Source organism: Trachurus trachurus, assembly GCF_905171665.1.
Source record: "Trachurus trachurus genome assembly, chromosome: 4".
Lineage (NCBI taxonomy): Eukaryota > Metazoa > Chordata > Actinopteri > Carangiformes > Carangidae > Trachurus > Trachurus trachurus.
The window spans coordinates 28,534,000-28,556,399 of record NC_139898.1 but is presented as its reverse complement, the minus strand read 5'-3'; the positions used below and the strand labels follow the sequence as shown (position 1 = coordinate 28,556,399).

General features: G+C 42.4%; 4 protein-coding genes across 10 annotated transcripts in view; 2 read left to right on the top strand and 2 right to left on the bottom strand.

The window, feature by feature from the left end:
• The window catches only part of LOC310985199 (tetratricopeptide repeat protein 14-like), a 408,748-nt gene that overhangs the window by 332,233 nt on the left and 54,115 nt on the right, over positions 1–22,400 (top strand). The window lies entirely within an intron of this gene.
• LOC310985034 (E3 ubiquitin-protein ligase TRIM65-like) lies at positions 432–7,000 on the top strand. Of its 2 annotated transcripts, XM_083970459.1 has the most exons (9): positions 432–791; positions 893–988; positions 1,685–1,918; positions 2,603–2,762; positions 2,900–2,941; positions 3,669–3,731; positions 3,812–4,050; positions 5,185–5,513; positions 6,906–7,000. In XM_083970459.1, the coding sequence occupies exons 1-8, from the start codon at positions 441–443 to the stop codon at positions 5,485–5,487; spliced, it is 1,488 nt and encodes a 495-aa protein (XP_083826585.1). In that variant the 5' UTR covers positions 432–440; the 3' UTR covers positions 5,488–5,513; positions 6,906–7,000. The 2 variants fall into 2 exon arrangements, with proteins under 2 accessions (XP_083826585.1, XP_083826584.1); XM_083970458.1 differs by lacking the exon at positions 6,906–7,000 and having other exon boundaries at positions 5,185–6,299.
• Positions 6,442–22,264, bottom strand: LOC310985035 (elongation factor 1-delta-like). Of its 6 annotated transcripts, none has more exons than XM_083970463.1 (10): positions 22,096–22,189; positions 19,753–19,834; positions 15,426–15,543; positions 14,703–14,774; positions 13,840–13,902; positions 11,037–11,124; positions 9,335–9,447; positions 9,011–9,223; positions 8,701–8,895; positions 6,442–7,099 (listed from the first exon to the last, which is right to left on the bottom strand). In XM_083970463.1, the coding sequence occupies exons 3-10, from the start codon at positions 15,537–15,539 to the stop codon at positions 7,061–7,063; spliced, it is 897 nt and encodes a 298-aa protein (XP_083826589.1). In that variant the 5' UTR covers positions 15,540–15,543; positions 19,753–19,834; positions 22,096–22,189; the 3' UTR covers positions 6,442–7,060. The 6 variants fall into 6 exon arrangements, with proteins under 6 accessions (XP_083826589.1, XP_083826588.1, XP_083826587.1 ...); XM_083970462.1 differs by having other exon boundaries at positions 19,753–19,819; positions 22,096–22,188; XM_083970460.1 differs by having other exon boundaries at positions 6,446–7,099; positions 19,753–19,810; positions 22,096–22,257.
• Positions 15,944–22,168, bottom strand: LOC310985338 (uncharacterized protein; the record flags this gene model as incomplete). Its single annotated transcript, XM_083970913.1, has 2 exons — positions 22,077–22,168; positions 15,944–17,554 (listed from the first exon to the last, which is right to left on the bottom strand). Exon 2 carries the CDS (start codon positions 17,552–17,554, stop codon positions 15,944–15,946), a length of 1,611 nt encoding a protein of 536 aa, XP_083827039.1. The 5' UTR covers positions 22,077–22,168.

Here is a 22,400-nt window from a genome sequence, read left to right as displayed (position 1 = left end):
TTTTACATAACTTCTTTCTATCTTTCCCTCTATCCATCCATCCATCCATCCATCTACTTCGTTCTATCTATCTATCATCCCCCTCTCTCTTTTTCTTCTTTCTTTCTTTCTTTCTTCTACCCCATTTCTTTTTACTTCTTTGTTTCTTTCTGTCTTTCTTTCTACTCCTTTTCTCTTTCTTTGTTTCTACCCCATTTCTTTCTTTCTTTCTACCGCTCTCTGTATATCTCTCTCTTTCATTTATCCTCCCCAATTCTATCTATCTATCTATCTATCTATCTATCTATCTATCTATCTATCTATCTATCTATCTATCTATCTATCTATCTATCTATCTATCTATCTATCTATCTATCTATCTACAGTATTGTAATACACTGAGCTCAGGCAGCATCATGACTCTTCATCATTGTCTCTTTCTTCAGCCTCCTCCAGCTGCGATGGCTCAGTCTCCCCCCGGTCTGAACGCGGCCCAGTTCAGCTGCTCCATCTGCCTGGAGCTGCTCAGAGACCCCGTCACGGTGCCGTGCGGCCACAGCTACTGCATGAGCTGCCTGACGGCCCACTGGGACCGGCAGCTGGTCTGCAGCTGTCCTCAGTGCAGAGCCACCTTCAGCCCCCGGCCGCGGCTCGGCAGGAACAACCTGCTGGTGGAGATGATGCAGAGCCTCGGCGCCGTGCGGCTGGACCAGGACGACGGCCCCTCGGCCCCTCCTCTCGACACGGACCACGGCTTTGCACACGCCACCTTTGACGTGTCCTCGGTTCGTCCTGAGAGGCCTGGAGCAGAGGTGAGGGAGGGGAGATACTGACACTGTCTCAGAGCTGATTGTTCACTGTTGTTTTAATCCTAACAACGTGTGTGTGTGTCGTGTTCACGCTGCTGTTTCAGAGGTTTCTGGGGGACACGCGGAGGAACATCTCACAGCAGATCAAAGACAGGGAGCAGGAGCATCAGCAGCTCAAACAAACTCTTCACTCCTTCTCTGTGAGTAGAGGAGACGCTGCAGGTCACAGTGCATCTAACTTTACATGTTCAACCTCAACAGACCTCAGATGACACAAACTGACAAATCACAGTTAATAGATTTCAGATTCAGTTTATATTTGAAAAACAGATTCATGCAGAGAAATGCATAAACTTGTCTGTGCATCTTATAGGTTTACAAAGAAAGTATAAGGGCCACACTGAGAAAAAATTTTTTTTTCACAGACTTTGAGAATGAAGTCATAGTTTTATGAGAGTAAAGTCATCATATTACAGGAAAAAGGCAGCATTTTATGAGTATAAAGTCGTAATTTTACAAAAAAGTGGCAATTTTATGAGTAAAAAGCAGTTTTTTCCTCCAAGTCCACCTGGTTCTTTCTGCAGAATAGATGCATTTTCTTGCATATTCTTTTCAAAGTCCTGATACTGATGACAGTGTGGTGCTGATGTGCCAAAAGATGAAGTATCTCCTTGTTTGTGAAACCTACACTGAAGTACAACTTAACAGTACAACTTTCCTCCTCTAAAGCAACAGGTTAAAATATTACATTCTCATAAAATGATGAATTTATTCTTGAAGTGTGTGAACAAAAAAAAATCTCAATGTGGCCCTAATACTCCGTCGTATTAATCAGGGTAAGACTGTTGCATCATTAACAGATGACTCAGACTCTCTGATCTGGTTCCTGTCCTCAGCGTCTGGCCAAAGCGGCGGTGAAGGACAACAGCCGGCTCTTCTCCGAGCTGCAGGACTTCCTGGAGCGGCGCCGCGTTGAGATGAAGGAGCTGATCCGAGCTCAGGAGAAGGCCGAGGTGACGAGAGCCGAGAACCAGCTGCATCGTCTGGAGCAGCAGATCTCGGAGCTGAGGAGGAGGGAGGCCGAGCTGGAGAAGCTGACACACAGCCGGGACCAACAACGCATCACACAGGTGAGCAACACACACACAACCATGAATCAAATACAGTTTGTTCTGTTTTACATTGTTTTATACATTCAGACTGTATAGTTGGACCTACATTTATATTTTGCAGCTCCTATAAGTTGCACAAAGGAATTAACATCTGCTACAATCAGATAAGGATCAGATAAACATTAAGAAATTAAATTTGTCATTAATATTGTCTCTGCAAGTCCAGCAACAATATTTTTTTGCGCACAAATTACAGTTAGAGGCTCAAATACAACAAAAATCACCATGTAAACTATTGACATTTTCAGCCTTGTAGGATTATATTTGCCCTGTCCAGCAGAGGGAGCATATCCTGATGGATGTTATACAACTCAAACATGTGGGGGGGCTCCTTTCATATTTAAAGGGATAGTTCAACATTTTGGTAAATTGGCCCATTGCAACACACATCAGCAGTTTTGCATGAATTTACCTGTAAAACGTTCTGTTATTATCTCTGAATCTCTGAATGTGCAGGTCACAACTTGTCCACCAGAGCGTTTTGGAGTTGTTGGATTGTGTATTTGATGAGTTTGATGAGGGAATCCAAGAAATCCCATGAGCCTCCGTAGCGTAGCTCTGAGCAGCTCACAGCTCTTGTTAATATGAGTCCAGTGCTGATTTCTGGTTCTGTCCCCTGTGTCTCCTGTGTCTCCTGTGCAGGTGTGTCAGTCCTACAGCAGCCCCGTCCCTGCAGCTGGATCCAGCTGTTTGACCGTCAGTCCACATGTCTCCTTTGGGCCGGTGAGGACGGCCGTGTTAGAGCTGAAGGAGCAGCTGCAGACTCTGTTTCACAGCCAGTTCACCAGCGTCGCCTCCGCAGGTCCGTCTGTCTGTCTAACTGTGTGTGTGTGTGTGTGTGTGTCTCTGTCCGTCTGCTGCTGTAACATCTCACTCTGCCTTTAGTTTCATGTGGACTTTTTATATCAGAATGTTGTTGTTTTTGTCCTATTTCCACAGTGAAGAACGTGAACGTCCTGCAGATGGAGAAGCCCAACAAACGTGAGTGTGTCATCAATGCATCACCTGCTGTGTCACTATAGCAACACATTAGCACATTTTAGATATTTATTAATTTGATCATTAGTTTATTTGATATGTACTCATACAAATAACATGACAATTCAATCTCTTAAAGCTCTATTTTTCTCATACATATCATAGTATAAAGGACATAGTTTTCTAATGTTCAATAAATATATGTGTCTGTATATATATTTGTATTACCTTTATATTGTGTAATCTCAGAGCAACTGTAACATAACCTAATTTCCTCTAGGGGAAATGTTGATAATAAACAATGTATACATTATATACAGAATTATGCATATCATTTTTAATTTCAGAATATTGCACATTGGTAGAAGAATACAGGATAAATATGCAAAAAAAAAGATCATTATATTATACTATATATACATATACTATATTATATATATATATATATATATATATATATATATATACTATATATGAAAAATACAATATGTGAATGAATAAAAAAATGCACTATCATGTTATATTTGTGAGTAAATACATGAGTTGTGGTTTTGTTTGAGTCTATATGAATTCTCCTTTACATCCATCTGTGACCTTATGACATTTTCTGTCCTTATTATTTTGACTTTTCAGTCACATTCACATGTTTATTCATCCATGATTCATTTTTATTCATAGCTGATGATGTAGTTTATTAACTCACTCATTATTTCTCTTTTTTTAACTGCAGCGATGGCGTCTTATGCTTCTGGACCCGTCCCTGCTCCAGACAAGCGATACGATCTCCTTCACTGTGAGTAAAACCAAACCAGTCTGAACCAGAGCTCCCAGTTGGCTCGTCCTCATGTCACATGGTCTTTTCCCTCTGCTCAGACTTCAGTTGGCTGTCCTTGGACCCGTTCACGGCGCACAGGGAGCTGACTCTGACTCAGGGGAACCGCATGGTCAGTCGAACCGGAGAGTGTCAGGACTACCCGGACCACCCGGACCGCTTCGACAGCTGGGGCCAGGTGTTGTGTCGCGAGGGGCTCCAGGGCCGCTGCTACTGGGAGGCCGAGTGGGACGGACAGCAGGCAGCGCTGGGGCTCGCCTACGAGGGCATCGGGAGAAAGGTATGCTGGGAAATTGGGTGCTGCTGTCTGCGCCTGAGAGAGTTATGAGTAAATGTAATGTTCAATGCTTGCAAAATCATGACAGAAGAAACTGTTTTAATGAACCAAAAGTGTCGCTATGTGCAAGATTCAGATCATAAATGTGGAAGTCCAACTCCGCAAGTAAAAGAAAAGCACAGGGTTAAACAGAGCGTGATGAAAAATATTCACATAACTAGTTATAATCAGTAGATAAAAGGCCATAATTATGTGATAAAAGGTCAAAATTATGAGCTGAAAAACTAAACTCAGCCTAAATAAAGATGACAAAATTGGGCAACCCTTTAATTTACAGGCCAACAACAACACACACACAATCATGAAGTCAATAATGAAGAGGGACTGTTGATGTTTTTCACTTCTGAAAAAGGAAATTATTTCATTAAAGACTCATAATGTTGTGTGCACAAACAAATGCAGTTCATTTATTTACATTATTTTATCCATTCAGGCTAAACAGTTGGACACCTACATTTATATTTGCAGCTCCTAGAAATTGCATAGAGGAATTAACATCAGCTACAATCTGTAAAAAGAAAAAAGACTCAAAAGGAACAATCAGATAAGAAATTAAGAACTAATTAAGTTTATCATTAATATAATATAATGCATGGTTGCTGTAAGTCCAACAACACTATTTTTTGTGCAAAACACTGTCATCATCTAAACTATTGATAAAACATCAATAAAGAATTGCAAACTAAACTTAAATAACCTAAACCTAAATAAAACAACACAATTGAAATAGAAGAATATGAGATAAAAGAATATTTAAAAAATGGGAATAAAAAGTCATAGTTATGAGATAGATCCCATTTATTTTATTGAAATTTATTTCCCAAATGTGGCTTGTGGCTCCCAGTGATGGCAGACTTCACCAGCTGGTGCATTGTGGGATTTATACTACAAAATGTATGTAAAGTGCAAATCAAACGCACTGCACTTTTGGTCATTGGAGTAATGGGACACACTTGCCGCACTTACACTAAGCGCATGAACGTGCACGCCAATGTGTAAGTGTGATCAAGTCTACATAAGATCTTGTTTTTAAATCTGTGACCACCATGTGATTGATTTGTGCGTCCATCTCCTCAGGGGTCGTCCAATCAGTCCCGGCTGGGGCACAACCCCGTGTCGTGGAGCGTGCGCTGCAGCTCCGCCTCCTCCCTGGTGTACTGCCATGGCAACGAGGAGCAGGCCCTGGTGATCCCCCCGGCCGCGGCGTCCCGCAGGATCGGGGTGTTTCTGGACCAGGAGGCCGGGCTGCTCTGCTTCTACACGGTGACGCCCTCGGGGGTCCACCTGCTGCACCGCGTGGAGAGCAGCTTCACGCAGCCGCTGTACCCGGCGGCCTGGCTCGGAGTGCAGTCGTCCATCGCCTTCTGCACCGTGGAATGATGGGAGAAACATCTGGACGCTGTTTGGTCAGTTAAGTCTTTGTCCAGATGTTGATGTTATTTATAAAAAACTGACTCTGGACCACAACGTATACATCAGTTATCTATAATAAACACATTATTACTGATAAAATGACGACCAAATGAAACTGTAGCTGTATTAATCCTGTAGACTGCATCGTTAGAGTCAAGAGGCAAAACAGTAAAGTGATGCATGAAGATGAAATTTAAGTTTATTGTAGCTCTGACTTTTTATATTGCTGAAACGTTTTCTAGTTTTTTCAACTTTATACTAATTTCTTTCACTTGCTTTGTTTTATATTGATTTCAGCCTACTGTATGGAAGTCTGTTTCCACCAGTTAAGGAAAATAAATATCCTCAATGTAAGTCATAATTATGAGATAAAAAGTTGAAATTATGGGATACAATAGTCATACTTATGAGATACTGGAGCACAATGGGTCCAGCAGCTCTTTGGTATTTGACACAGAGATGGTTTGTGAATTCATAACCAACATTTTTGGTCCATCCACCTGTAACCATGACACTCATAATTTCGACTTCTTGTCTCACAATGACTTTTCATCTCATTATTTGATTTTATTTATTTAACCTTTATTAAGAACAATTTCTTATTTACAAATGCAATTATGACTTAAAAAAAATCTAATTTCAACTTTTTATCTCATAATTATCACTTTTTATCTCACAATTATGATTTTAGATGATTTTTTATCTCATGGTTTGGACTTTTTCCTCATAATTTTGACTTTATATCTAATAATTTCAACTTTTTGTCTCACAATTTTGAATTTTTATCTCACAATTATGATTTTAGATCTCATAATTTTGACTTTATATCTAATAATTTCAACTTTTTGTCTCACAATTTTGACTTTTTTATCTCACAATTATGATTTTAGATCTCATAATTTTGACTTTTTATCTCATCATTTCAACTCTGTATCTCATAATTATGATTCACCTTAAGGATATCTATTTTCCTTCACTAGCAGAAACAGGCTTCCTTATCAGCCTTTATTTTCAGTGCAGGCTGAAAACACTCGATACCTCGTTCACTGCTGCGCCTGTTACCAGGAGTTTCCTGTTATGTGTAGTGTGTGGTTATTAATAGACACAAAACAAACATCTGTTGTCAATGATTCATGAGGCTTCACTGACTCGGGCCCTAAACTAGTATAACCACATTTATTCTCAAACACTATATAAAAATTCACGACACGCCTGTTTAATTACTCGGTATCTCTGCATGTGGTGAACAATTCAGTTGGTCAGTCTAAGTTAACTGATCACTGCATTTAGCGATTGTACTGTAAATACCTTAATCTATGCAGCAGAGTTGTTTTTTCCTCAGGTAACAGAAACTGAAACATTTACTCCTAATTCCTTTCACTCAGACTATCTGCATGCCGAGACGTCACTGTGTTAAAGAACAAAAGAGAGATGCATTAGCTTCAGTGCTAGAGTTGGATTTTATTGTTATTAACCGTTGACACAATCAGCAGAGAAACAAGGCGTGACGAAAAGACACAGAAAGACAGAGGGACTGGGATCAGATCTTGTTGAACGCTGCTACATCGACGCTCTGGACCTGAAACAGATCAAAACGTTTACATTAGTTCACCAGATTTCAAATATTAACAGTATTTATAGTGAAATCTGTTTTTTCTGTATTGTAGTGCAACATTTCAACTTTTCTTTTATGCCTCTTTGTGCCTGTAATGCTGATTCACTGTAATATAACAGCTGCCAGTTTAATAGGTACACCTCGTTGTGTGAAGTACATGAACAATCTTTGTTTTGAATATTTTCACCTTTTATCTTAAACATCAACCCAACTACATTCTCTCAGCTGTATCGTACAATCCTACGCACAAGTGCACAAACACTTTAGCTCAGCTGTCAGAGCTGAGTAGCATGAACACTGGAGTTCAACACTTGAGAAAGTTGAGCTTTAAAAAGCGTACAAGGTGACAAAATCAACTTGAACTTTTCTCAGGGACATAAAAGTGGCTAAAACATTATTTCACAGACGGCTGCTCCCACTGCAGCAGTTTGTTACTTTGGAGGCTGTAACGCAATTCAGCAACATCCTCATAATAAAAGACCAGGATGATTCAACTCCATAAAGCTGGGTGTAACTGAAACTGGCAACTGACTAACTTTTTTGTGTGTGCCTATGATGGATATTTAAAGACACTAACCAAATAATGAAACACTAAATAAAAAGGTTAAAGACCATTTGAGTTTGGGATTTTATTTCAAGTCAAGCTGTCACACTAAGAACAAGTGTTCAACAGAATGACAGCATTTATTTCACAACATTTAGAGCCTTTTTCCTTTGGTTCTGCATTTTTTTCTAACTGCATCTACAGCACGATTCGAATCAGAAAGAGCTGAACTTCACCTTGTTTTGATGGGAACATAATGTGCCGAAAATATTCTGCAAAAAGCTAATATTTTAAAAGATACTGGATTGTTTCTGTGGGTCATTTTCCTGCATCTAAACTGATTGTAACCTCAACTATCCCTTTAAAGATTAGATTTTGTGTTGTGTTGCAGCCTATAATTAAAGCAGATATCAGTGGAATGTTTTTGTTAATATAAGTCCTAAATAGTCCTATTTTCCGTCAGCAATCACTTACATGAAGTATTTCAGCCTAAACACGAGTCTCTCCGTCACTCTGCTCTGCTGTAACCCGAGGAGAAAATTTTCCTTGTGGGATACAAGTGTTATCCAATGAGGAGAGAGAACGGCATGAAGGGCTGTGTGTGCAGCCAAGGGATGCGCGTGAATGTGGTGACGTAGCACGAGGACCAATTGATGCCTGACAAGGGCGGGGGCTGCTAACTCATGGTGCGTTCAAAGAAACTCGTACTTTGTGTTTTTCCTTCCTGTGAAGTCATACCAGTTCGATCTGGTACGAGTTCATGGGTCGGAAGTTACGAGTGGCCGTTATAGGGAACTTTCACAGACAACAGGATGGTAAAAACACGAGCTACGGGTTACCTGGAACGCTACCAAGTCGTAGTTGTGACTTGAAGCTGTAACTTACGGTTTCAAAAGCCTGCCTTGAACGCAGCATTAGCCGAAACGGCCGTGAAGCTGATATCTGCTTTAACTGTAACCACCTTAACAGCTGCCTGTGATTTACACCAAACTCAACTCAACAAACAGCGAGCAACACTTACGAAGTCTTCAAACTTGGTGATCTCCTCCTCCAGCAGGTCTGTTCCCACCTTGTCGTCCTCCACCACGCACGCGATCTGGAGCTTCTTGATGCCGTAACCCACGGGAACCAGCTTCGACATTCCCCATAAGAGGCCGTCGGCCTGAACCGAGCGCACGCACTCCTCCAGCTTCGCCATGTCCGTCTCGTCGTCCCACTGAGAGAAAAAACAAAAAACACACATGAGATGATGATAAAAGAGCATTGAGATGAAGAGATTTCGCGTTTTTTTTGTCTCTTCAGAGTTTAAACATCTGGATAAGAACACTTACAGGTTTAACGTCCAATAAGATGGAGGACTTGGCGATGAGCGCGGGCTTCTTGGCCTTCTTCTCTGCGTACTCCTTCAATCGCTGCTCTTTCAGTTTTTCTGCCTCTTCGTCGTCTTCATCGCTGCCGAACAGGTCGATATCATCGTCGTCGTCTTCGTCGTCCTCCTCCTCCTCTTTAACCGGGGCGCCGGTCTTCTTCTGGACGGTAGTGCCCTGTGGAGAAGAAGAAAACATCCTGCTGTTCACTTATATAAAACCTCTACAGTGGTTTTTCTCCTGCTATAAAACAAAATAAACCGATGGAAACTTTCTGCACAGACTTACATTTGTGTAGGGAACTGATGGAGTCGGCGCCGGGGTCACAGCTGCAGGAGTTTTCTCTAGGACCGCTACTCGACACTCCAGTTTGGAAAGTGCTGCTCTTAAGTCGTCCACCACTAAACAAACAGCAGCAGAGTCACATCATAAACACTCGTTAGTAGGGGTGGGAATCTTATCTCATGATTCGATTCGATTCAGATTTTTGGGGCTACGATTCGATTCAAAACGATTTGATTCATAATGATTTCTGCCTCGGTCTATCGATGTACAAAGGATCCTCATCATCTACTCCACGTCTGCTTTGCAAGACAGAATGACTAAAGTGTCTTTTTCACATTTATTGAGTTTTAAACATTCATCCATGCTTAGATGGAATTGTTGAAACTGTTGCATAAAAGCAATATCACATATTGCAATATCACATATTGCTTAAGTAAGAAAATGAGTGCCTCTTTATTAAAAGAAATAGTGCAGTTAACCATGCTGCCTTTTAAATTCTAAGGAAATGGAGGCCGACAGCCAGCAGATTTGTTTCAGTTTTTTATTTTTTTTAATTGATTTTGGGACATTTTATATCGATTTTGAATCGTATTAAATGAGAATTGCGATTCTTATGTGAATCGATTTTTTGGCACACCCCTATTCGTTAGCTCTTATTTGATTCGCCAAGTGAATTACTGAAGTTTTGACGATATAATTCTGATCAATTAATTATCCTGTTGAGTCATCGTTAAGTGACATAAACCAAAACATCTCCTAGTTTAAGCTAAATCGCTTGAAGCTGCAGTTTGAGCCTTTTGCCATACGTTTCATAGACAGAACCACATACACACCAAACATTAATAACCGAGTCCTCATGCATTTATACAACAAATATTTTCATTAATTTGCCTTTTTCAGCAAATCCACTACTTCAGGGCATGTCCAAAGTCCAGCCCGGGGGCCAATTGTGGCCCGTGATCAAATTCCCACCGGTCTGCAGCCTCTGTCATAAAATCAATAATATGCGGCCGCCAGCACGTACAAAAAAAGCGCTATTTTATATTTCACCAAAAGATGGCAGCAGACCTGTGGCTGCACTCTAGCTGCACTCTAGCTGCGCGACCCTTGACCCTTTTCAGCCCATTTCTAAAATATATAATATGCAATGTTTCAAATGAACCTAGACATGTTTAAGCTTCCTGAAAGTTTTTTTTTCCAGACAAACTTTTATGTGGTCTTCAAATATGAAAAGCAGAGTGAATTTGGTAAAAACTTGTTTAGATTTATTTGTATTCTATGTGAAAAAATGAAAAGAATGCCATTTGCAATAATTAAAATAAAGTATTAAATAGTTAATTTGCATTTAATGTTAATGGTTCAAAGGATGCCAGGCTGAATGGTCGGCCCCCTCACCAAATCTGGCCCTCTTTGCAATACATTTTGGACACCCCTGCACTACTTGGACTGTTTGAAAATGTGTTATGTGTCTTGATCTGACAGATAAAAGCGGCCAAGCCTCAAAAATAGAGAAGCTGGAGTCGACAAATGTTTGCAGTTATTTATAACTATCATCGTGTCATCGATGTATTTGCTAGCAGCAGATCTAATAATAGCTACACACACACACACACAGAGTCAGTGCACACTAAAATACCCTCCATGCAGATGAAGAAAAAGTAAAAAATGCACCAATACGTGGATCAGCATTGACAAACAAACGGACCTTTGTGTAAACTGTTGTTCTCCAGCTCCAGGCTCTTGATGCGAGAGACGATCTCTCCTTGGTCACCTGCGCCGCTGCTGCTGGTGCTCTGCACGACGAAGACACAAAGAGAGGGATTACTGAAGTTTAGTGAGAGTTAACGTCTAAAATGGACAAACCCAGGAGCTCATACGTATGTGACCACAGCACACAACACACAGCCAGTGTCCCATCTCAGCAGCATCTACACCCTGACGCCCGCAGCACAAACACAGCAGCTGGAGATTAAACCCTGAGAGAAATATGAGGGTGAGAAGCAGCTACTTGGTCTGGCTCTGCAACACCGCACACCGGGGATGTCACGATTACTCGTTTCGAAATGAAATTGAATTGGTAGGAATTTAAATATTTGTGCGTGTTATTTGTAAGAAAGAAAACAAAAACGATTCAAATAAACTTAAAGCAGAAGTAAGTGGTCCGGTCGTTTTCGCTAATGCTGCGTTCCAGGCAGGCTTTTGAAATCGTAAATTACAGCTTCAAGTCACAACTTACGACTTTGTAGCGTTTCAGGCAACCCACTCGTGTTTTTCCGACCTGTTTTACCGGTGAAAGTCACTATAACGGCCACTCGTAACTTCCGACCGGTGAACTCGTACCAGATCGAACTGGTACCACTTCACGGTCGGAAAAATACGAGTTTCCTTGAACGCACCATAACAGTCCTCGTCCCTACGTCGCCACATTCACGGCGTTCCTTGGCTGCACACACAGCCCTGCATGCCGTTCTCTCTCCTCATTGGATAAAAACTGTAGGATACGATAAATGTTTTCTCCTCGGCTCAGAGCAGAGCAGAGGGACTGACAGACCCGTGTTTCAGTCCAAACACTCTATGTAAGTGATTGCTGTCGGAAGATATAACTATTTAAGACTTATATTAACACAAATATATCACTTACTTCTGCTTTAAACATTTGATGACAATTTTTGACTTGAATATTAGATTTCCCCTGGAGGATTAATTGGTCCTCTATTACAGGGTATATACACAAATCTTTGAGTCAATTTACTACCATTTAATACCTTTTTTCACTACCTTCAGATTTTTTTTAATACCACCACGACATCGAGTTGCACCAAGTATCAATCAGAAAGATTTTATGACATGTACATAGATTTTATCATCCAACACTTACTTACATCATTACCATTACCCAGGAGACTCGGTTGCACAACAGGGCATCATCCATAAGTCATCAGGAACATTTGATCAAAAATAAAATATCTTATCATGCCTTTCTCAATCACCAGCCTCTCTCCCCTGATCCCACCCTCACCTGCCCCCCCCCCCCCCCCCCCCCCCCCTCACTCACTCACCTCACTCCACCTCCCTCCCTCCCTCCCTCACCCAGTTTGCCTCGCTCCGTCTTCCTTCCTCACCTCCCTCCCTCACCCAACTCACCTCACTAACTCTTTAAATAAATACCTGGTTCTGTCTCTACCGTCACAGAACACAGTGGTAGGCCATATATATGTTTTTTTTTACATCAGTGTGAAAAGTTTCAACAATGTCCGCACATCTGCACCGTCGGTCTGTGTCTCACGTGCGTTCCATCTGACCTCAGCTCTCAGTAGAAGCTGCAGCTGCTGCAGGTGTCTGTATCTGTAGCGCTTCGGGGCTTCCTGCCCTTTCAAACGGAGCAGACCCGGACCCGGTCCGACTAAACACCGGGCTGGCGGTAGAAGGTTCATGGAGCTGTGAGCCGCGAATGCATGAAAAAAGAGCACATCGGATGTGCGGCGCGTGACGTGCATCTACATTGACACACATATAGGCTACATCAAGGCGCCTGTCATCTCAATTTAAGTCTTCTGCAAACTTGCATTTTCCCATATTCGAAACGTTTTGCCACACGCTAAAATCCGAAGAGATTCACTAGCACTTCTATCCGCCTGACAACTATGCGCGCGAAGACGATTTTAGATTTCTAGCGGCCAATGAATACAATGAATTGATATGACGTCAATATCATTCCTTTTTTTTTTGAAGTAGCGGCGCAAGCAAGTAATGCTTTATTTATTTTATTACGCCTATTTCATCAAAATAAAACCAGTCATTGTCCAAAAGAAAAAAAATAATAATACCTATTCTTTAAAATTAATACCTTTGGACCAAATTTATCACTTTTTAAGGCCATTAAATTTTGCTTTTTTGATTTATCACTTTTTAATACTTTTTAAAACCCCGCGGACACCCTGTATTAATAGATACTTTAAATATTTTGTGTATATACTTAGTAATGTTTTATATTTTGACTATATTTGATTTTACACATTCATAGTGTTGTAAAAATTAATTAAAGAGGAACTATGCAGGATTTGTAGCTCAACTATGCTACATTTTTACCTTAATTAAACAGCTTCAGAGTAATTGTGATGGCGCCCCGTAACCCGTATGTTATCCATAGCTCCATGGATTGATTTCGCGACGGCTTCGTTGAAAACAAACGCACATGGCCAGGAGGAGGGTTAGCAAAACAGAGGAAAAGCGACTGGACTTACTTAGTTCCTCGGTAATGCATAATAATCGTGATAATCGCAATACCGCGATTATTTCTCTGACAATTATTGTACCAAGAAAATCTATAATCGTGACATCCCTACTGCACACAAAAATATAATCATCATCGTCATCATCATCTAACAGCCGAGTCGACTACAGGCTGAACTCTAATCAACTCAAACTGGAGCGTGGACGTCAGCGAGGCCTCACTGACGGAGCGGAGCGTCCAGTGACACACACGACAAGCCTTCGGAGGCACTTACAAACTGGGAGAGTTGGCTCATGGGAGGTAGATCAGACCCTCTCTTAGACAGTGTTGTCTTCAGCTGGGGGGAGGAGGGGAGGAAGAGGAGGAGGAGGAGGAAGAAGGGATCTCAGGTGTGACAGGACAAGGGACAAGAACTGAATAAGGTTCGACGAGCTGAAGGAGAGGAAGTGTCGAACTGGGAGGTTGTGTGAAAACATCCATTGCACTCAATGTGTCGCCAGGCGGAACAGGTTTGTACGGTTTGAGCCGAACACACGGCTTATACTTTAAATCAGAAAATCAACAAACACTTAATCGGCAACAAGAGAATGACACAGGATTATTAAAGTAAAACAAGATGAATTCTCTGAAGCTTATCTGAGCTTACGTGTTGAATGCAACGAAGGTTTTCTGAGTGTTAACATCTACAACTGCACAAAAATGCTGCTTATCTGCTCTTTATCTGACTTCAAAAGGTCAAAGTAGTTAAAAGTGGTTTGACTGAAGTGTGTCAAAATGACACGTAGCACCACCGACAGGGCCGGTAACCGCTGCAACAGGAGTGTTTCTAGTGTGTAATCATTAATATTTCCACATGACCATGAGGGGGGTTTAACAGCTGGATATATTCTATTAATAATAAATAAGTATCACAGCAGAAGCGTACAGGTGCTGACAGACGTTTCCCTGGTTACAGGGCATCTCTAATCTCTCTCTATTCAAAGTGTAATCCACATTTCTGCAGCTTCACATGATTTAGGACTTTTTTAGCGCGGTGGATTAAATGTTTTCCAACAGCGAACGGCTCAGTCCAGGTGGAAAACATGAGATATTTCTCATAACTGCAGCTCAGATACAAGACAAAGTGATCATACTCACTCCTGCAAGAGATTTCTGGATGTTTTCACGGGCCCGTGCAATGTCTTGCAGAATAGTGTTCGCTCCAACATCCTGAAAGAAAAACAAACATCTGTCCTTATCTTCACATTTTGAGTTTCAATATAAAAGAGAGTCAATGTGCAATGAAAATTTAAAGCTTCACTACCAAGTCAAAAGGTTGTTTCTATGATATTTATGTTTCTATGGAAATTACGTTTAATGTCTCAATACACTGAAAATAAAACAAAGAATTGGAGAGAAGACAAAGAATCATTAAATGTTTTACTTTATTTATCTAAAGCTTAACAGCTAGATACACAACATTCACGGTTATTTACTGAACTTGAACTGTTTATAATTAATTAAAAAGTGGGAAATAGTGCAGTTCTACAGCTTTTGATTAGTTGTGTTTATCATTTCAGTGTTTTATCTTTCTAATCCCATCCCCTTCATTTGATCACATGGCTTTTGTGTGTTTATTAACTGCATTAAAACTTCAAGTGAAGTTCAATATCAATTTTCTTCTGTCCCCAAATACTGTTAGGTAATGTAATGTGGTGCAAAAACAAGATGTAGGTCTAACATTATCAATTGTTATAATGTGTATTATTAATGATGTCACAAAGTTAGAAAGAAAGAGAACGCAGCTGCTTCATTCACAAAATAGTGAACATTAACATAATAGTCAATAGAGCAACCTCATTGCAGAAGGTAAACTGGTACCTGCGTTGGTTGCGATGAGCCGTTCATTTGCTCATAGAAGCGTCTCTCTGCCTCGTCGTAGCGAGGTTTGTCGAACCAGATCTTCTCCTGGGCGAGAAAGTCGACTGTACTCATCTTTCTATGGAGAAGAGAGCGAGGGAGGACAAGAGAGGGATGTATGAACAGGACACAGCAGGTCAGGGAAAGAGAAAAGAAAAATCTATGTTACTGCAACTAATAATAACAAAAAAAAAATAGAATAATCACACTTATTAGATGTGAAATAAATGCTTGTTGTATTCTTTTATCTGCACAAACAGACAACAGTCCCAACACAACTATACAAAAGAAAAACCCAAAGAAGCTTTAAATGAAGCAAAGCTGGCAAAACACAACAATGGTTCATACAGACAAAACCATAAACATACAAAGATCAAATGAACAAAGACAAATGAAAGAAAAAAAAGGAGAAAGAAGGAAAAAAAAGATGAACAAGGCGGGGAATGAAAACAAAATAAAATAAACAACTCCTCACGCATTCAGTAAAAAGGGAAACACATGATGGCATAAAGAGAAAAACAATGAAAGATGAACTGAAAAATCTGGAGCGGCTCCACTCTCCCAGTAGTTTGCTCATACTTGTCCCTCAGCGGGGCGGTCGGGGCGGCGGAGGCGACGGCTGGCGAGGCCTCGGCTTCGGCTTCAGGCCTCCCACCACCTTTCTTCACCGCCGCCGCCACCACCAGCGTGGCGGCGGCGGCTTTATTCCCACCACTGTGTCCATGGAAACGGCTCTCCGCAGCGTCGTACCGCCACTTGTCCAGCCACACCCGCTCGCTGTCCGGGTGGAGGAAGTAACACACTCCCGATTCCTCCTCCTTCTTCTCCTTCTTGGCGAGGACTTCCACCGCCACCGCCGCCGCCGGCTCCTCCTCCTCCTCTTGGATCGGGTGCAGAGCGTGAAAGACGTCGGCTTTACCCTGCTGGGCGACGCGCTTCTCCTCCGCCGCCGCTGCCAGTGCCACCGCCTCTTCCTCCTCCTCCTCTTCTTCTTCCTCTACGAGGCTTTGAGGGTGGTGGTCGCTGCTTCTCGATGATGTGGAGGCGCCGCCGGTGCAGGTCGGGCGCTTGGACGTCGAGTTGCCACCACCGCCACCGTAGAGTTTCTGATAAAAAGCTGCTTCGGCGCGGTCGTACTGTGGTTTCTCCAGCCACACGTCCCTGAGCAGCTCCACCGGGACGCGAGGCAATCCGTTTATCGACTGTCGATTGGCGGCGGTGGGTGTGGCGGTGGGTGTGGTGGGTGTGGTGGGCGTGGTGGCGGCCTGCTGGATCACAGGGGTCGCAGGGGTCGGAGCGAGAGACTGATATCCTTCATCGGGCGTTCTGGGTGGGAGGGAGCGGCGGTTCGACGGCGCCGGGAGGTTCAGAGAGTTGGGAATGGACGGCGGCTGCATCATGGACGCTTCCACAAAGCGGCGCTCTGCTTGGTCGAAGGTCGTCTTGTTCACCCACACCGACTGGACGACGTGGTGACAGGCCACCTGGTCGCCATGGCTGCAGGCCGGCCCCGAGGAGGACGATGGAGCGGCGGCGGCTGTGGCGGCTGCTGTGGCTGTGGTGGATGTTTGAGAGTTTGAGTGTTTCCCTCGGGCCGGAGGAGAGCGTTTGGGCTGCGTGGTCCCGTTGGAAGAGCTCGCCAACCAGCACTGGTAGAGGCTCTCGGCTCGCTCGTAGCTGCTGCGTTCAAACCACACGTTGGCGCACTCGGACTGCAGCCCCGCCAGACCGGCGCCGGGGTCGGACGGCCGGTTGGACGCCGCCGCCGCCACTGCCGCCGCCTTCTTCCCCGGCTTCTCCTCCGTCTTGGGTTTACCGGCGTCCGCCTTCTCTTCGGGGCGGCTCTCGGGATTGGATGAGCGTTTCTTGCGGCGGCGGCTTTTCCCGCTGCGTTTCCCGTTATCTCCGTTCAGGCTGCCGCTCTCCGGGGAGGAGGACGCCGTCTCTCCGTTTCTCTGACCCGACTCGGACTTGTTCCTAGTGCAGCCCGATGCTGCGTTCGCGGACCGGTCCACCTGACAGTGGCTGGGAGGCTGATCGTGCTCCGACTGATCCGCCGCAGAGCACTGGGAGGTCTTCTTAGACATCATCTTTTGATCCGTTGCAGGGAGAAAAAAAAAAGAAAAAAAAGAAGAAGAAAGCAAAAAGAGAACAACAAGTACAAGGCTTTTGGATTATTTAGAGAGTCGCAGGGAGGTTTACAGACACAGAGGGATTGATCTATCGAGACTCATCACTACAGACACCAACGTTTGCTTTTTTAGAGAGCTGCATGTACAACACAAACCAGTCCCAGACAAACACAAACGGCATGCAGGGAAATAAAAGTAAAACCGTGCAGATGAATTAAAACGTTAACTGCATGATGGAATAAACTTATTGTCAAGAGTCAGTCTCATCCAGACAGTCGTACACAGCAGAATTAGTCGTTCCAATGTTACAGCAAAACAGCCTAGGTGGTTCACTCTCAAAGGGATAGTTCAACATTTTGGCAAATTGGCCCATTGCCATAATCCCTATAGTTTTAGGAGTATAGGTTCATTACCTTTAATTGTCGGTGCAAGCTGTTTTTAGAGCGGCGGAGCAGAGCCGCGAGCTGCTCAGAGCTACGCTACGGAGGCTCATGGGATTTCTTGGTTTCCCTCATCAAACTCATCAAATACACAATCCAACAATGGGCCAATTTGCCAAAATGCTGAACTATCCCTTTAAGGGCACTATGGGAAAACTCTTGCTGTAGCCAAAATGACATCCGGAGACTAGAACAGCAAAAAAAAAAAAGGTGCAAAGGCGCAGCTTTTCCTGCAACACAATCAGTTTCCACAACAACAATCTACTGAAAAACCTTTTTTAGGAGCGCTTAGGGAGCTAAATGCCAAGAATCAATTTAGTGGATACAGTAGCACTGTGATCCCCTACAGAGAAGATCTTTAGCGTCATGGTAACCAGGCCTCACCAGGTCTCCGACCCGACATTAACATGCATCTAATGTGATCCGATCACAGCTCAGCTCGAAATACAGACGTATCAAAGACGACCAGGATGTGAGGCAACCTGAGCCACGAGTAAGGACATCCTCCACCACCGTCTCATCAGTCCTGTCCCAGTTTGATCAAATTGGGGCCAAAAGTATTTCTACACCGTCTCTCATGCAATGATTAGTTTGTACTAGTGACCCACTACAATATGAGTATGGTCTGTATTGGTGTTTCGTTTTCGTTGAGAATTTCGAGTGTTATTTAAACTTCTTGCACTGATTAAACTCCTCTTTGACCCATTATCGAAACAACACATACATGTTTATATTAGAGCTGCAACAAATAATCGATTAATCAAACAATAGGCCTAATCGATTTTTAAATTAATCGTCAACTATTTTGACAATCGAATAATCGGTTTGAGTAGTTTTTTTAAAGAAAAAAACCCAAAATTCTCTGATTTAAGCTCCTTAAATGTGAATATTTCTGGTTTCTTTGTTCCTTTATGACAATATACTGAGCATCTCTTTGGTTTGTGGACAAAACAAGACATTTAAGGACGTCATCTTGTGGTTTGGGAAACACTGATTGACATTTTTGAACATTTTATTGACCAAACAACTAATCGCTTAATCGATAATGAAAATAATCGTTAGTTGTAGTTTATATGCATAAAAAGTGCTGATGTTCAATTCGATAACTAGACACGCATGTGTCTATTGAGGACTGGACCATCCAAGAGCCACTTTAACTCCAGGTCTGAACCTTTGATTGCATCATAAAGGGCTTGAAAACGTCTCTAAAAAAATTGGCTTGCCCAACCTACAACTATAACAAAGTGTACAATAAATTATCCACAGTAAAAACAGACTCATTTTGAATATCAAAAACTGAGCCACAAGACAAGACCGATCTTGACACAATAGCATGAACGCATGCCAATAAAAGCAAAGGGTGTGATGAGTCTACAGGCAAAATAAAGATAATGAAATAAAATAAATCACAATAACTGCAGACTGATATGCTCCAGCATGCAAACCAACTATTTCACGAGGCACTGGGCTTCTCTGTTAACAAATCACAAAGAGCAGGCCATGCAGTTTTAATGAGCTTGAAGTATTGAGTTGCAAAACAGGAAATGTATTCCCTTAACGTTTCATCATATGAACATTAGTTCTTTTTTTTTTTTTAATCCGATTTCCACTCATTTACCACTGAAATTCATTTGAACACCGTTTTGGGAAGTCATTTCCTACTTAATGTTTATTTATTTAAAAAAATAAAATATTTTTTTCAAGCTCTTAGCTCACCTTCTGTTGTCAAGCTGCTGAGCTCAAACTAGTATCAAAGTCAAATGCTCAACACGTTCTTTTCATCCAGTTTACCGCAAGCCATTGGGAAAAGAAATTTAACAATCACCACCTTGCAATACAATGACACTAATATACAGGGGGATACATATGTACAAAAAACAGCAAGACAAGACAGAAACAACAAGTTTTTAAGGAATACTCACTTGTCAAATTCTGAATGCAACATGAGAGGAAAGAAGTGACATGTTAAAGATTTCTCTAAAACAAAACCACAACATGAGAGTCAGCCTTGTTACACAGGATTTAACATCCCTCTTTTTAGTCGTACGTGATGATGAATGTGAGAAAAGCTTTCAGTGTCATTTTCTAAAAATCTAACAAACTAAATTTGGACAAAGCCAAAGCCCCCCCCCCCTTCTTCTCCCTTCATCCATTTTCCTCCTGAAAGCTCAGGGGACGGTTAATTTCTCTCCAACAAAACTGACTTCTGCTGTAAAAGCAGTCTGATCAAATCTCCTCAGTCCAATGACGCAATAAAGTAAATTAGTAGCAGATCTAGTAGTTTAATTAGATGTTACAACTGTGCAGATTTTAAGCCATGCTGGCAACTGCATACGCCATGACATCACATGCCACTTTCTATTGACATTTTAAGGATATCAATAGTCATTTGACTTTAAAAGAACATGGATCAATTCCCTGGAGCAGCTGGTCACTGCAGTCAGTTTTTAGCAATCACTCCTTAAACATATGTTGTTGATAGTGTATTTGTTGGGTACTATTTTTAGCCACAAAGTTGCAGACTGAGTTTCTCTGGCAGCAGGACAGTGATCGACCCAAAATAAACTTGTGTGTGTGTTTGCTAATAAACTAACATGTGATCCAGTGCAACAGAAAGACTCATTGATGTGTTTTTAATAATCAATGGGCCACAACAGAGCTCTGTGTTGCAGAAACAGGAGCTATATTGGGCTGTGGATGGATACACTCACAGGACTTATCGAGATCAATTCAATGTTGGATCTGGTTTTTGTGATGTAATTTATGGAAAATACATAATATGATCAGTATTTAATCTGATACTTTCAATATTTCATCTTTTATGTTGTTTATATAAATACACTACATTGTTTCACAGCAATAAGAAATTATACTACCCAAATGTGAAAAAGGTCTCTGCAGGAATTCACCAAGTTCAACTGCACACAATCATACATGCAGCAATGCATTGGCTTGGAGTGAATGAATATGCTGATATTTACTATGTCCCTCCTCCCTACCTGTACATAATAATACTAGCTGGAAATACAAGCATCACTGAAGCAGCAGATCATGAATTGACTAATGGACGGATGGATTTATTAAGTAATAAAAAAAAAGACATGTGTCATGAATGAGAGGCCTAGTGCAAAATAATCTGGAGGTTTTCCAACCAGTTTTCAAACCCCAACCCAGGATACAAGAGTACCAGATATTTGTAAACTTTATATCAAACCAATATTTTTATCAAGACCTCTCAAAGCATGCAGACACAGTGGATGAAGATGAGTTAGTGAGATAAAATAGGTGATGTATAGAGGCCATTAGGCTACAAATCAAGATATTTTAGGTCATAAACTTGTGATAACATTAGGAAAAAGCTTGTAGAGTGAGATGTTGAACAGGAAGAGTCAGTTAATTGCCTCCACGGAGCTGTCACCCATCACCTACCCGGCTAACCTTTAACGTTAGCAGTCTTTCATCATCTCCAAGTGGGGGACCTAACGTTAGCTAACGTGAGATGCCCTCATGAGTTGGTGGCGAACCTTTAACACGACACCTAAAATGACTACGGCTTCTTAAAATACGACACTAAATTGTTCGTTTTCAATTTAAACATTAATGTAAAATGTCACACACACCCGCGGCTGCCTGCTGGAGCTGCCGGTGTCTGCCCTGCCTGGCGGCGGCGTGACTGACTGACTGGCTGCCTACCGCTTCTCCGGGGCAGCAGTTAGCACCTAGCACCGTTAGCAGCGGCAGCGGTAGCGTAGCAACGTTAGGAGCGCTCGAAGCGTTAGCAGCGGTAGCGTAGCAGCGGCAGTAGCGTAGCAACGTTAGGAGCGTTAGCACTGTTAGCAGCGTCAAGAACGTCAGCGGCGATAGCAGCGGCAGCGGCGTTAGCACCGTTAGCGCTAGCGAGCTGCCCCATTCAACTAGCCGCTTCCTTGCTCGCTAGCCCCGGCTAACACACAAGCCGAGTACCCGCTGCGTCTAAAAAATAAAAAATAAAAACTACCGAGTGTCTGTTCATTAATTTCCCCTAAAATGTCTGTCAACACTAATCCCGCTGTTACTTACTGTTTTGGTTTTGTCTTGTCGGAGTGAGTGAGAGAGACCAGGCCGGTGGTGGTGGTGGTGGATGAAACGCGTGTTTCTCCAGCCGTGGGTGAGTGACAACGGGAAGGAGGAAGAGAAGGAGGAGGAAGCAAAGAGCAGCGGTGACTGTGTGATCCTGGAGGGGGGAGGGAGGAGGGGGAGATGGAGGTGGAGGAGGATGTGGTGGGTGGGGGAGGGAGGAGGAGGCAGCATGAATCATTAATATTTCCACATGCTTCATGTTGGAGCTCCGGTATTGTTGACGGACACCCGCTGAGGTGGGGAAA

What these genes read in the sequence shown, in the direction of transcription:
- LOC310985034 (XM_083970459.1), top strand. Translation starts at nt 441, where the DNA reads ATGGCTCAGTCTCCCCCCGGTCTGAACGCGGCCCAGTTCAGCTGCTCC. An exon ending in CACCAGCGTCGCCTCCGCAG is followed by an intron (nt 2,763 to 2,899) that starts GTCCGTCTGTCT and finishes CTATTTCCACAG; the next exon opens with TGAAGAACGTGAACGTCCTG. An exon ending in GATGGAGAAGCCCAACAAAC is followed by an intron (nt 2,942 to 3,668) that starts GTGAGTGTGTCA and finishes TTTTAACTGCAG; the next exon opens with CGATGGCGTCTTATGCTTCT.
- LOC310985035 (XM_083970461.1), bottom strand. Translation starts at nt 15,539, where the DNA reads ATGAGTACAGTCGACTTTCTCGCCCAGGAGAAGATCTGGTTCGACAAA. An exon ending in TGAGCCAACTCTCCCAGTTT is followed by an intron (nt 11,125 to 13,839) that starts GTAAGTGCCTCC and finishes TTCGTCGTGCAG; the next exon opens with AGCACCAGCAGCAGCGGCGC. An exon ending in GAACAACAGTTTACACAAAG is followed by an intron (nt 9,448 to 11,036) that starts GTCCGTTTGTTT and finishes CTGTTTGTTTAG; the next exon opens with TGGTGGACGACTTAAGAGCA.